General features: G+C 36.1%; 1 protein-coding gene across 5 annotated transcripts in view; it reads left to right on the top strand.

Annotated features, from left to right (window-relative positions):
* Nucleotides 1-14,754, top strand: part of NCKAP5 (NCK associated protein 5) — a 965,493-nt gene that overhangs the window by 434,116 nt on the left and 516,623 nt on the right. For all 5 annotated transcript variants that reach the window (XM_073884776.1, XM_025857088.2, XM_073884781.1 and 2 more), the window contains one exon: nt 4,450-4,513. In XM_073884776.1, the coding sequence (XP_073740877.1) occupies nt 4,450-4,513 (64 nt within the window). The remainder of the gene's footprint in view (nt 1-4,449; nt 4,514-14,754) is intronic.

The following is a 14,754-nucleotide window of genomic DNA, read 5'->3' on the forward strand; positions in this document are numbered from 1 at the left end:
TTTTTTTTTTTTTTTTTTTTTTTTGCATTTATTCTGCAGAATTTACTCCCGGGCCATAAGTTTTTGTTTCTTCAGTTTCTTCTGGGATATCTTTTTCTTCTGTGCAACCTCCTCTTCTGGTTTAGGAACAATCTGCTCTTTTTCAGTAAGGATCATCTCAATGTGGCAGGGAGAGCTCATGTATGGGTTAATCCGACCATGAGCCCTGTACGTTCTACGCCGCATCTTGGGGGCTTTGTTCACCTGGATGTGCTCAATGACCAGAGAATCAACATCTAAACCCTTAAGTTCAGCATTACTCTCTGCATTTTTAAGCATGTGCAGTAAAAATTCAGCACTCTTCTTGGGCCACCGACCCTGTGTCCAGCCCCACTGTTTGGCCTGGGCACACCTACCAACGCCACCATTGTAGCGACGGAATGGCACACACTGCTTCTGTAAAGTGACGTCCTTCAGATACTTGGTGGCTTTTCGGATATGCATACCCTTGATGGCCTGGGCAGTTTCACGTGTGTTCTTAAAGTGAACACGAAGATTTGAACCTCTTGATTTACATGATTTCGTAGGGTTTTCTGGGTCAAGCGAATAGCGAACCATTTTCAGAGGTCACCTCAGGCCGCTTAGGGGGAAGAGAAATGCTGAGATTTTTACCGTAGATGGTTTCACCTATCAGATGACTCCGTCACTTCCTTAATTTTTATCAAGAATGACAACTCTTTCATGCAAAAATAAAATACATTTCCTACTAAAAACAAAAACCCTGCAAACACATGGAATACCAATGATATGAAAGATTTGGGAGATAGAAAGTGCCAAACCTCAAGAAAGTATCCTTTCCTGTGTTTTGTTTTTGTTTTTTTTTAGCCTTGAAATTCTCTTTTCAAAGGAAATAGGATTCAGAAACTTATGACATAAAGTAAGTCAAAATTAGGATGCTTTGCTTAGTGGGACTTAGATGGTACTGGTATTGTCCTGCCTACACCACAGAAAACCCCCCCAACTGTTACTTGCAAGCCTTCGACATGCCTGCTCCATGACATTACGCATATTGCATTTCCTGAATAAATGATTTAAACCAATAACAGAGCATGGTTTTAAAGAGACAGTTGTATTTGCTATTCTCGCGAATTCTGCTCATTCACTACCTAACTACTTTGAATCATGGTAGCTCCCAAGTAACTAGACTTAAGCCAGTTTATAGCTGATAAATAAGGAGCACTAGGTTGCAGGGCTTGGGTCGCAGATTGTCTTTTCTGTGACCCAGACTACGCCGAGATTCCTCATGTGTGCGTCACACATTTCAAACATGGCTATTTGAAATTGGGCACATCTCTGGTCACATGATGGTAGGTCAAACCCAAGCTGATGTTTCCAGTTTCTACATATTTATTTTGCTCTGTTTCCCCAAATCAACTGGCTTACATGCTCCCACTTTGAGGATGAGCCTTTCACATTGGTTCACTCACTATTTATTATATGCCTAAAATATAATCTGTGGGCAGAATATAAAATCCATGACATGAATATTTTCCTTCTTAAAAACTGTGTAATGGCTAAAACCATTAAATTTTTTTTTCAAAATGGAATTTTATAAGATTTCACATGAACTTATACCATGTGAAAATTCCTAATAGTGTTATAAAGGCAAACTCTTTTAAGGATAAAATAGTGATGTTCCTAACCTTTAAGCTGTGTGAGGACTCTTTCATCATTTAGTAGGATGATTGTGCTAAGATAAACTTTGCTGTGTTTGTAGGAATGTCATCTTTACGCTAAACTGCTCTTGTAAAAAATTAACATGCTATTAGCATATATATTCAATCTTGTGCTGAAGATTCAGCAATCAGGAATAATGATTCCAGGAAATTTTCTAGATCATTCTTCCATTTCTTCTTGTGGATCTTCTAGGTTAAGTTCTTGAAGTGTGGTCCTAGGATGCTGATTGTTCCTGAGACCCTTTCAAGAGATCTGAATCTGCAGAGAGAGAGAGAGAGAAAGAGAGAGAGAGTGTGTGTGTATGTGTAGTCTCCTTTAATTGTTCTGAGCAGTTGTTTTATAGTTTTCACTGTAGTTGTCTGACAAATCTTTTGTAAATTTATTTCCTAAGTATTTTATGTTTTGACACTATTGTAAATGAATTTGTTAAAATAGATTTTCTAGTTGTTTGATGCTAGTATGTAAAAACACAATTGGTTTTTGTGTATTGGCTTATATCTGTGACTTGCTAAATTCGCTTATTAGTTGTATGGTGGTTTTGTAGGTTCCTTAGTATATTCTATTTAGAAAATTGTCATCTGTGAATAGAGACAGTTTTACCTTCTCTTTTTTAATGTTCATGTCTTTTATTTTTCTTGCCTTATTGAACTACATAGGAGTTTTGCCCGTCTCTGGACTTTATATAAATGGAATCGTAAACTATATACTCTTCTATGTTTGCTGCTTTCATTCTTCCACATGCTTGTGGTATTCCATATGTTGTTGTGGTTAGGTACACATGACTCCTCCTCAGTACTTCCTGGTATCCCAGTGTATGGTTATGTAGAAGTTTACCCATTCTGTTGTTAATGGGGTGCACATTTTTAGTTTAAGGTGATAACAAATAGTGCATCTTTGAACATTCTAGTGCATGTCCTTTACTGAACATATATGTATATATGCATTTCTGTTGCATATATACTCAGTTGAATTGCTCAGTCATAGAGTATAGGGTGTGTTCTTCTCTGCTTTCTTTGTCCATATATCTACCGTGTGTTTATTTTTCATATTAAACCAGAAGTCAAGTCATATCCTTCTCTTTCCAGTCTTTGCTCCTTTCATCTGCTCATAAGGACTTGGGTCAGAGAACACAGAGATTTCTGCCTAGTTCACCTCATAATGAGGCACATGATTTCATCTCTTCCTGGCTTCTTTCTCTTGACTTTGTTGCCCTCTCCCACAAGGTCTATGCATGGGTCCTGCCCCAGGCTCCTAAAACTTGTTCTCCTCAGGGATCTCCTGGTCCTAGTTTTATTCCATCTAATCTGTCTCTTTAGGCACTAATTCAAAGAGAACTATTCCTACTAAAAAACTGACTTAACTGTAACCAAACTAAAGCACATGCCTTCTTGGCAGTCACTGACATTTCAAAGACCCAAGCAGTTAGGGCTGGAGAAATCCTCTCACTCAGCTGGGAATCCAGTTGTTCCCTTGCTGCTTGCGGACAGCTGAATAGCCAGTCCTGTGTAGAGGGAAGGCTGAGGGATGAAATATCACACAAACGGTTTTACAACTTGATAACCGTAGAAGGATTTCAGGGAAAATCCTTCCTAATGCTAAGATTGGAAGATTACTGGAAGGGTTCCCTTACCCCTACTTTATCTGTAAACTTTTTTTCCTAAGAATCATTGAAAAGCTATCCAAAATGTAGTATCTATCACTTTACAAAGCATTCTTAAAATTTTGGTGAATATTAAATTTTTTTCTAAATGAAATCAGAATTATAATTATAAGGAATACAAAATAGGCCCCAATTGTAAAATAAAGAATGCTAAAATAAATGTTTTTAGATTTTACATATTTTCTAAGCCCTGAAAAAATGATAAGCAAAATTTTTATTTAGGATTTGTGAAATAAAGAAAACCTAAAGTTTGATCCTAATACAATTGATATGTACCAGCTGGGAGCTTGGTATGTTACTTAGCCTATCTGAGCCTCAGTTTCCAAATCTATAAATGGGAATAATAAAGCCTATTATAGGGTTGTTGTCAGGCTCATATAAGATTAGGTAAAATACTCAGCACAGTACTTTGATGTAGCAAGTCTGTAAATGATTTTTTTTAAAAGATTTTATTTATTTATTTGTCAGAGAGAGAGAGAGCACAAGCAGGGGGAGTGGCAGGCAAAGAGAGAAGCAGTCTCCCCACTGATCAAGGAGCCTGATGCGGGACTCGATCCCAGGATCGTGGGATCATGACCCGAGTCGAAGGCAGATGTTTAACCGACTGAGCCACCCAGGTGTCCCTGTAAATGATTTTCTGTTATCATTTCAAAAATTGTGCAGATTCAAGTCTGTTTGCCTTTTAAAATTCACGATCGGTAAAGAGCAACAAAAGAAAAATAATTGTATGTAAGCAAAGTTGATACAGAAAGGACCACTGAAATATTTTAGCCACGGGAACATTTGTTTCCAAATTATATATGTTCATGAACTTAAAGGGAAGCTTTTACTTAGCATTCCGGGTTTATTTGGATTTTATAAAATCCAAGGCAAAAAAAAAAATCTCTTTCATGACACTCAATGAAAACAATGCACGAATGACTTTAAATATTTATAGAAAGTTTAGTGGAGGAAGTGAGCTAAACCAAGGAAGGAGTTCCTCTGGAGACCTCAAAAGAATGTTTCAAAGCCATGCCAGTGTACCTCTACCCTGAGAAGAATAGGCAACCAACCATGTGCTTTTGTTTCCCCAGGGAGAAGTTGGCCGTGGCCCGGCTGCAGCGAGAAGTTGCCCAAAGAAGAAGTGAGGGGGCCATGGTAAGTGCTGGCTGGTCTTTCCTGATCCTGCACCTCCCTTCCAAAGATCTCTGGCTGGAAGGGCATTTTGGTCTCATTAAGGATATCTAAGGAAAATATTTGCTTGCAGCCAACTTAATGATGTATTGGTAAATAATGTGCTTCTAATGCGGTTTGGACAGTTCTGCCATTTGCAGACAGGGAGAGAGGGAGGGAGAGGGGGAGGGAGGGGCGGTATTAATTGAGAAAAAGAAATAACTATCTGGGCTTTGAAGAGGATGTTCAAACATTCAGATGGTTATATAGCTTTATTTCCTGAAGACCCCGGCTTCCAGCTGTGAGCACAGTGTCAGTAAATGAGCAATTATAGGTTTTCAGCTAAGAACAGTTCAACATAGCTCAAGCCTGTCGGTTCTTTGAACTTAGAAACAAACAACCTAAAGGAACACAGAGATTTTTGCTAATGTAATTGTCTTCTGCCCTTTTCTTTCTCTGCACTCTTGCAGTGTATTTCTCCCTGTCCTTCCCAGTGTGTGCCGTTCAGAAAACTGATGTTTCCTTGTGTTTTGAATTGTACTAAAAATCAATATGGTTGTTTTGGTCCATAGCAACTTCATTTTATAGACTGTCTTTGCGGAAGTATCTGCCCGCGTGCCGCTCTAACATCAGAGATGACTGCCTGGGGTCCCAGGGTGCATACATGTGTGAATTAACTGCTGCTCCTTCCTCTGAGCAAAAAATAGAACACAAGATTTTTTTCTCACTTAAGACAGAACAATGATACAAGTGCAATTTTTCAGCACAAGAATTATCTTCTTTTAAAAAAGAGAAGTGACACGTTTTTAGACCCTTCAGGCTGCTTCTGTTTGATTTCATGAGAGTTAATTGACAATCCATACCCCGAAAAGAATAAGAAATTGGTAAAAATATGCTGGCCTCACACTTCTCTCAGGGAAGGTAAAGGTCTGGAGCAAGAGACTGAATGTTTAGTGGGTTCTGGATTGGTGCAGTGGCCTTTGAGTATGCTAAAATACTTAGGTGATCACATCGTTTGCAATTCTGGTGATCTCAATACAAAGAGAATCTTAAATGTTCAAACAATAGGAAACAACTGCTCACAAGCATTTTTGAGCAGTGAAATGGAAATAGGCTGGAGAAAATGAATGTTTAGTCAAATAGTGAACTAAAAATGCCCAATCTGGACTTTGACGGTGTTGGGGTATGTGTACGGGCTAGGCCATTCTGCGATGTTTTAGTGTTTTGTTTCGGGCCAGCTCCTGTTGTACACGTTGTTAGCTATGTCCTAAATGAATGGGAAGAAGTGACAACTTTTCTAGGTCTCAATTTTTTATATATATATATTTTTTTTAGGTCTCAGTTTTTTCATCTTCAAAATGAGAAGTTTGCAATTTTATGATGACCTTAACTTAGTGGATCATGCCACTGAACATTTGTTATGTAAAGTTTTTTTTTTTTTTTTAATTTTTGTATTTATGTTATGTAGTTTTTATGACGGGGAGCTTTTCCTAGTAATAGCTAAATGCTATTTAAGCTCATGAGCACAGGCCTCTAGAATGTCTCTTTCTGACGCCAGTGAATGGATCTCAGCTGATAATCTAAGGCATATAACTCACTAGTCTTCAACAAGATAAAAACCCCTTTCCAAAACATTGTAGAATAATTGTTCAGCGTCGAAAATACCCAGAAAACACCACAAGGACACAAAAAGGTTACTCTCCTTGCTCAAAAAACAACTTGGCAAATGTTTCTGGTATGTTATTATTCTTATTTTAATTATGGTAATGAAAAGTCACACTTACGTGTTGATTGATTTAACAAGTATTCATTGAGCACTCACTCTGTGCCTGGCACTGTCCTAGGCCCCGGGGAAACATCAGTGGGAAAAAAAAAAAAAACAGGCAAAAATCTGAGAGCTTACATTCTCGTGGTTGTGAAGACAGACACTGAATGTATTTAGTGTGTTAGATGGTGAACAAGATCGGGGTAGGAGAGATTGGGAGTTCTAGGGCATCATTATTTTAAGTAGAGTTTCATAGAAGTAAATCACTGAAAAGTTAGTATTTGAGCAAAACTTGAAGGAGGCAAAAGAGTGAACCCTGGTGATATCTGGGGGAGGATCATTCTAGGCTGGGAGACCAGCAGGTACAAAGGCCTGGGGTGCCTGAGGAAAAGCCTGGAGACAGGCTGGCTGGAGGGTAGTCGGTGGGGAGAGAGTCAATAGTAGAAGATAAAATCAGTGAAATGATGGGGGACAGAGGGGTAAGCCAAGGATCTCTGGCTCATGCTGTGAGTGATAGGAGCCATTGAAAGGCTTTGTGTAAGGCAGTGACATGATGTGATTTACTATTATTCATGAAACCGTTTACTCCCATTCCATAATTTATCACATCTCAATTCCTTAAAGACACCACAAGCCCTAATTTTCATTAATCCCCTTTATTTTGTTTCTTGTCCCTCTTTCTCAATGTTTTTCTCCTCTTTCCTTACCTCTGAGTTTTCTACTTAATTACATGCTTCAGCTTTTCTCCTAGGATTCATTTATTTCTGAAGTCCTGATTCTTTCAGTATCTGACAGCCCCCAAAGTCAGGCAGTTCTCTTCATCCTCTAAATTTGATTCTTGTGTTACAAGCGCAGAACTTTTGTCATGTCTGTAGCAGAACAGAAAAGCAGTTCATCACAACCGTATCACATTATTTAAAGACTACTATTTACAGGATTCTTTATTTTTATCCACATGAAAGGAAAAATGGTATGGCAAGTTAAGTAAGTATTGTGAAAAAAAAATTTAATTGAGGCAGGTGTTGATTTTTAAAATCATCAATGAACGTTTTATAATCAAAGTCTTAAATGTAAAATGCGAATTTTAAAAATTTGACTTCATGCAATAAATCTCCTTACTTACAAGTTTTAAAATAGTATTCAAGGCTCCATTTTTGAGAGGTTTATTTTCTTTTTTTAATACACTTTTTATTTTGGAATAATCATAGCCTTAAAGGAGGTTTCACATCTGCATCCTCCTGATCCAGTTTTCTGACGTTAATGTCTTTCGTAACTGTGGCATGATTCTCACAAGTAAGAGATTACCACTGGCATGTTGCTATTAATCATACTTCAGATTTTATTAGAATTTCACCAGTTTTCCCAATAATTTCCATTTTCTGATTTACGATTCAATCCAGAGTACCACATTTCATGTAGAGAGATTGCTTTTTAATGGCTAGTTGATACAAATGTGGGGATAAAAAGACCTTGAGCTTGGGAGTGAGGCAGGTCTGGATTCAAAATCCACCTCTGCCAGTAGTTAGCTGTGTGGGCATGGGCACATTACTAGTTTTTATCAATTCTGTCCATTCTTTTGCTCTGTTGACCTAAATATTTATTTGGGGAAGCTTTCTTTCAGCAATTAGATATTTCATATTTGTTTCCTTTGCTCTTGACTCTTTCATGACATAACTCACTATTGTTTTTACACTTACTTTTCATTATTTTTCACAAACAGCTGTACGATCATGTTTCTCTTCATTCTGGGAGATTCTGTTACCGCTTATACTGCCTAGCACTGGTTCCGTTTACATATAAAATCTATTCTGTCCTTAAGACTTTAATGTCATCCTAAATTTGGCTATATGTAAAAAGGCCCATTCTACCCCAAGAATATAGATATTCATTATCATTATCTTTTAGAAAATATATAGTTTTTCTTTTTTCTTTCCTGTCAATCTTGGCATCATCTAGATGGAATTAAGTTAGTGTGAGGCAGGGATCAAAAGGAATGTTTTCCCAAAACCATTTATTAAACAGTCTAAACTTTACTGTCCCTCTTATTGTATTCCAAATACCCATATTAATCTACATCAGTGCCTGGACAGCTTATACTTTTCCATTAACCATTATTGATTCTTACATGATTCTAAATTGTTTTAATTACTAGAAATTGATAGTTTACTTAATATTTTGTAGATTATTTCTGATTATACTTTTTCCTCCAAACTTGCAAAGACAATTTTATTTATGAATAGCAATAAGAATTTATGAATTAAAATACGTGTTTAGATTTTAAAAATAGTAAAGAGCACTTTTATATGCACTTACAACACAACAAAATATTGTAGTAAGACCATTTCAAAATGACATGAAAAACAGCTTAAGTATATTTGCTGTTTTCTTCAATTTATATTAAAGTTTTAGAAGAATATCACTTCTGCCACTGTTTAACTTTGTTTTTTATCAAAGCGATATTAATGTCCACAGAACACTAATATTCTATCAAACATAATTTTTAAAATGCTTGAGCTAATTATGCAAAATCTTAGATACCCTATGGTTCCTTCTCATCTCATTGGGTAATTTCTACTTGGGAAAAAGAAAAATATTAATTCTTGATTGCTGATCTCAAGGCACTAAGGAGACAGAGGAAGCTCATTTGCCCTGTTGTAAGATTCCCTTTTTTTCTGCACCTAGGTATTCAGATGTTGCCTGGATGTTACCATACTGACCATTACCTAAATTCATAATCATAACCTCCCTTTTTTTCTCACAATGAACTTCCAAGGAGTAATGGTCAAAGATTGGGATATTGAGAGAATAGGAATTTGTAGAAAAAACAGAAGAGTTTGAGGAAATAGGGAGATCAGAATCCCTGGACTCTCTGACATCCTTGCTGGAGGACAGGGCAAACTTAGGGCAACAGAAGCCCTCACTACATCTTGCTCATTCAGTGCCACAGTGTGAACAGCCAGCTACGGTGCCGACCCTGGAGTTGGCTGGGTTGGTGATACAAACTTGGGGAAAGAAACACGTATAGAGGGGCATCTGGGTGGCTCAGTCGTTAATCGTCTGCCTTCGGCTCAGGTCATGATCCCAGGGTGCTGGGATCGAGTCCCCCATCGGGCTCCCTGCTCAGCGGGAAGCCTGCTTCTCCCTCTCCCACTCCCCCTGCTTGTATTCCCTCTCTCGCTGTGTCTCTGTCAAATAAATAAAAAAAAAAAAAATCTTAAAAAACAACAACAACAACACATATAGAACCTTCACCTCTGTGGCACAGTGTTCAATACCTATTATTTAAACTAGAAGAGATCATTCCTCTAAAGAGACACATATGAAAACAGGAACATTGCACGCAGTTCAGGTGACATGGCCTTGGTGAACTATCAGGGTTTTGCTTTGTATGCCCTTCTTGACATTGCTGAACAGCTCTATAGACAACTGTATAGTCTGAACTCTGACAGACAGACTTCTAAAAAGGGGAATTCAGAGTTTGGAAACCCAAGAGTAAGGGGGCATAGAGCCATTGTCTCTAAGAATACCAGTTCTTACTACTAGTTTTCTTGGGGCCAGGATTTGGTTTTGATAGAAGTTTGTTGTTCACAATAGCCCAGTAGGTCATACATCTGATTTTCTAACTGATAGTAGTCAAAGGAAGGAGGTTAGGTTGGGACCAAGGTCAATTAAGTGTTTCTTTTTCCTTTTTTAAAAGATACAGTTAGCATACAATATTATATTAGTTTATGATGCACAACACATGATACGGGTGTATATAGTGAAATGGTTACCACGGTAAGCCTAGTTAACATCCATTACTATACATAGTTCTAGATTTTTTTCTTTTGATGAGAATTTTTAAGATTCTCTTAACAACTTGCAAATATAAAAATAAAGCATTCTTAACTATAGTAATCATGCTATATATTCTAAGGATTTTTTTAAATTTTATAACTGGAAATTTATACATTTGACCACCTTCATCCATTTCACCCACCCCCACCTCTGGCATCCACTAATCTGTTGTATTTATGATTTCATTTCTTTGTTTTTTTATTTTTTTAAGATTTCACAAATAAGTAAGGTCATATGGTATTTGTCTTTCTCTGTCTGACTTATTTCACTTAGTGTATTGCTCTCAGGGTCCATCCACATTGTTGCAAATGGCAGGATGTCCTTTTTACGGCTAATAATATTCCACTGTATAAATATATATACTATATTTTCTTTATCCCTTCATCTGTTGATGGACACTTAGGTTGTTTGCATATCTTGGCTGTTGGATATAATGCTGCAGTGAACATGGGGGTACAAATATCTCTTCAAGATAGTGATTTTATTTCCTTTGAATAAATACCCAGAAGTGAAATTGCTGGATCATATGGTACTTCTATTTTTAATTTTTTGCAGAACCTCTATACTATTTTCCACAGTGGCTATACCAATTTATATTCCCACAAGCAGTGCACAAGGATTTCCTTTTCTCCACATCAGTGACGACTTTATGTCTTGTGTGTAATAGTCATTTTAATACTGTTGTGTTATTGTGAGGTGATATCTCATTGTGGTTTTGGTTTTTACTTCCTGGATGAAAGTGATGTTGAGCACCTTTTCATGTGCCTATTGACTATCTCTAGGTCTTCTCTGAAAAAATCTCTATTCAGCTCCTCTGCCCATTTTTTAATTGGGTTGTTTTTTGTTATTGAACTGTTTCAGTTCTTTGTGTGTTTTGGATATTAGCCCTTTATCAGATAAATAACTTGCAAATATTTTCTCCTGTTCTATAGGTTGCCTCTTCATTTTGTAGGTGGTTTCCTTTGCTGTGCAGAAGCTTTTTAGTTTGATACAGTCCTGTTTGTTTATTTTTGCTTTTGTTGCTGTTGCTATTTGGTGTGCTATTCAAAAAAATCATTGCCAAATTAATGTTATGGAGCATACCCCCTATTTTTTCTTGTGGCATTTTAATGGTTTCTGGTATTTCATTCAAGTCTTTAAGCCATTTGAAGTTGATTTTTATGTGTGGTCTAAAATAGTGGTCCAGTTTCATTCTTTTGCATATGAATGTCCAGTTTCTCCAGCACGAGTTACTAAAGAGACTGTCTTTATCCCTGTTGTTTACTCTTGATTCCTTTGTTGTAAATTAATTGACCAAATATGCATGCATTTATTTCTGGACTCTCTATTCCATTCCGTTGATCTATGTGTCTTGTGCCAATGTCATACTGTTTTAATTGCTATAGCTTTGTAATATAATTCTTCTTTCTCAAGATTGCTTTAGCTATTCAGGGTCATTTGTAATTCCATACAATTCTGAGGATTGCCTTTCCTATTTCTGTGAAAAACGCCATGGGGATTTTAATAGGGATTGCATTGAATCAATGGATTACTTGGGTAGTATGGACATTAGAACAATATTCTTTCAGTCACTGAGCACAGAATATCTTTTCATTTATTTGTGTCACCTTCAGTTTCTTTCATGAATGTCTTAACAGTTTTCAGCATACAAGTCTTTTACCTACTTGGTTAAATTTATTCCTAAGAATATTATTTTTTGGTGCAACTGTAAATTTTTTTTAAATTCCTTTCTGGTCACCATTAGTATATTGAAGTTCAACTGTTTTTTGAAAATCTGTGTTGTTAGTGGCACGAAAAGTTTAGATTTGTCTTGTTGTGTTGGTATGCTGATGTTAGAAGCAGTCATTGCAGTTGAGTTTGAAGTATCATCCAAAGAAGAGAAACATCTGGGATGGCATGTCATTCACAGTGCTGAAATATATCCACCTTATATATCTGGAAAAAAGAGAACTTTGTTTTCCTTACAAAAGCCAACTTAGAAAGTCATATCTACTTGGCTTTTAATTTATTAAGAGTTTAGAATAGTAAGTGTTAAACTTTAGGACATATTTCTGTATATATGCTAAGTTTTGGAAATAGGCCCTGCATATTATTTTGCTCATTTATTTTTTCAGCATATCCAGCAGAGAATATAATGAGGTCCTTGCTTTCATAAAATGTAAAAAAAAAATTAAATGCTTATTATACAAATACATCAATGTCATACTTTTCATGATCCCCTTTCAGTCAGTAGTATCAGAAATCAATAACAGACAAAAACTTTTAAACAATTCTGAAAATTAAAATATAATATTTTAAGTAATTCATTTTTAAACAAATTTAAAAGGGAACTTAAAAATATTTAAACTCTGACAAAGCACTACTTTTGAGATGTAATCAGATTAATACTTAGAGTGAAATGTATAGCTTTAAATTAAATGCACGAAATAGGCAAAGAATAGATTTAAAATGGATTAGTCATCTAATCAAATAGTAATAAAGAATAATAAAATACACCTAGATAAAGAAGAAATAATGAAATAGAAATGAAAATGAAGAAATAGCATAAAATTGGCAGCAATACTAATTTATCTACAAATAAAAATGATAGACCATTGGACCATATGGACACTGGGTATTTGATATTGCATTATTAATATTTAGGTATACTCTTGTTATTATGGTTATTTTAAAAAGAGTCCTTATTGTTTAGAGATGTATGCAGGAATATTTGTGTAAAATGCCTAGGTTTGTCCAGGTTTCTGTGATGTCTGGCTTTATTTCAAAGTAATACTGGAAGAGGGAAGTTGGCCATTTAGAGGAAACAAAATTGTTCATATATGGTAACTATAGAAGTTGAGGATTTATTATAATTTCTTCTTTTATAAATGTTAAAAAAATTGTTAAAAGTTTTAAAAAATGTTCTTCCTAAAAGGTTACCAGGCTTCGATGGTTTTACAGAGTTCAACCAAACCTTTAGTGAAGGAGATACTGTTTTATACAGATTGGTGCTGAAAAAGAAAATGAGAAATATCCGAGCTCATTGTTTAAAAATAAGCTTTTCATTTTAGAACAGTTAAATATTTCCAAAAAAAAAATGACAGAGATAATACAGAGAGTTCCCATACGTCCCATACAGTTTCTCCAACTATTAACATCTTACATTACTGTGGTACATTTGTCACAATTAATGAACCAGTATTGGTACATTATTATTAATTAAACACCACAGTTATTCAGATTTCTCTAGTTACACCTTTTTCTCCTTCAAAATGCCAGCCAGCATACACAATACATTCAGTTGCATGTCTCCTAAAGTTCTTCTTGGTTGTGATAGATTCTCAGACTTTCCTTGCTTTTGATGAACTTCGCAGTTTTGAATACTGGTTAGGGATTTTTAGGGATTTGTCTCATTGAGATTTGTCTGATGTTTTTTAATGATTATGTTGGGATATATTTTTGAAAGATGGACTACAAATTAAAGTGTCATTTTCACCCCATCATTATCCAGGTTGCATACTATCAATATAATTTATGACTGTTGAGGTATATTGATGACCTGGCTGAGGTAGTGTTTGCTAGGTTTCCACTGTGAAGTTTCTCCCCACCCACTCCCTTCCATACTGTACTCTCTGGATGGAAGTTACAATGCATAGCCCATACTTGCGATTTGAAGAGTTATGTCTCACCCCCTTGAGGGTGGAGTATCTACGTAAGTTATTTTGGATTCTTCTGCATGATATTTTTGTCTCTTCTTCCTCATTATTTTCAGTCATTTACCTATATTATGAATGCATTGATGTTTACTTTATATGTAGGCTTATCCACCAATATAAACTACTTTTTTGCTAAAATTGTTCCAGCTTGGGGCATTAGGAGCTACTTTCATTGGCTCCTGTGCCTATTGACACACTACCATCATTGTTTTTGTTGGTTGTTATTTCCTTCTCTTGTTTTTCCTCTAGTTTCAGTGAGATGTAATTGACATATACCACTGTGTAAGTTTGGGATTTACAGCATAATGACTTGACTTACATGTACTGTGAAATGACCACAGTAAGTTCAGTTAACATCCATCACCACATACAGATACTATTATAAATATTTTTTCTTTTAAAGATTTTATTTATTTGACAGAGAGCTAGAGAGCACAAGCAGGGGAAACAGCAGGCAAAGGGAGAGGGAGAAGCAGACTCTTGCTGAGCAGGGAGCCCGTTGTGGGGCTCGGTCCCAGGACTCTGGGATCATGACCTGAGCTGAAGGCAGACGCTTAATGGACTGAGCCACCCAGGCGCCCCTATTTTTTTGTGATGAGAACTCTTAGGATCTACTCTTAACTACTTGTATATATTATATAGCAGTGGTAACTACACTTACCATGTTACACATTTTTCTCCAGTACTTATTTATCTTATAACTGGAAGTTTGTGCCTTTTGACCACTTTCATCCCATTTCACCCTTGCTGCCATAATCACAAATCTCATCTTTTATTCTTTGAGTTTTTTTTAAATTTTGATTCCACATATAAGTGAGATCATGTAATATTTGTCTTTGTTCGACATAACTTTTTTATTTTTAAAGATTTTATTTATTTGACAGAGAGAGACACAGCGAGAGAGGGAAGACAAGCAGGGGGAGTGGGAG

The sequence above is a fragment of the Callorhinus ursinus genome, unplaced genomic scaffold, assembly GCF_003265705.2.
Source record: "Callorhinus ursinus isolate GAN/ISIS: 27379988/994484 unplaced genomic scaffold, GSC_fseal_2.0 scaffold2, whole genome shotgun sequence".
NCBI lineage: Eukaryota > Metazoa > Chordata > Mammalia > Carnivora > Otariidae > Callorhinus > Callorhinus ursinus.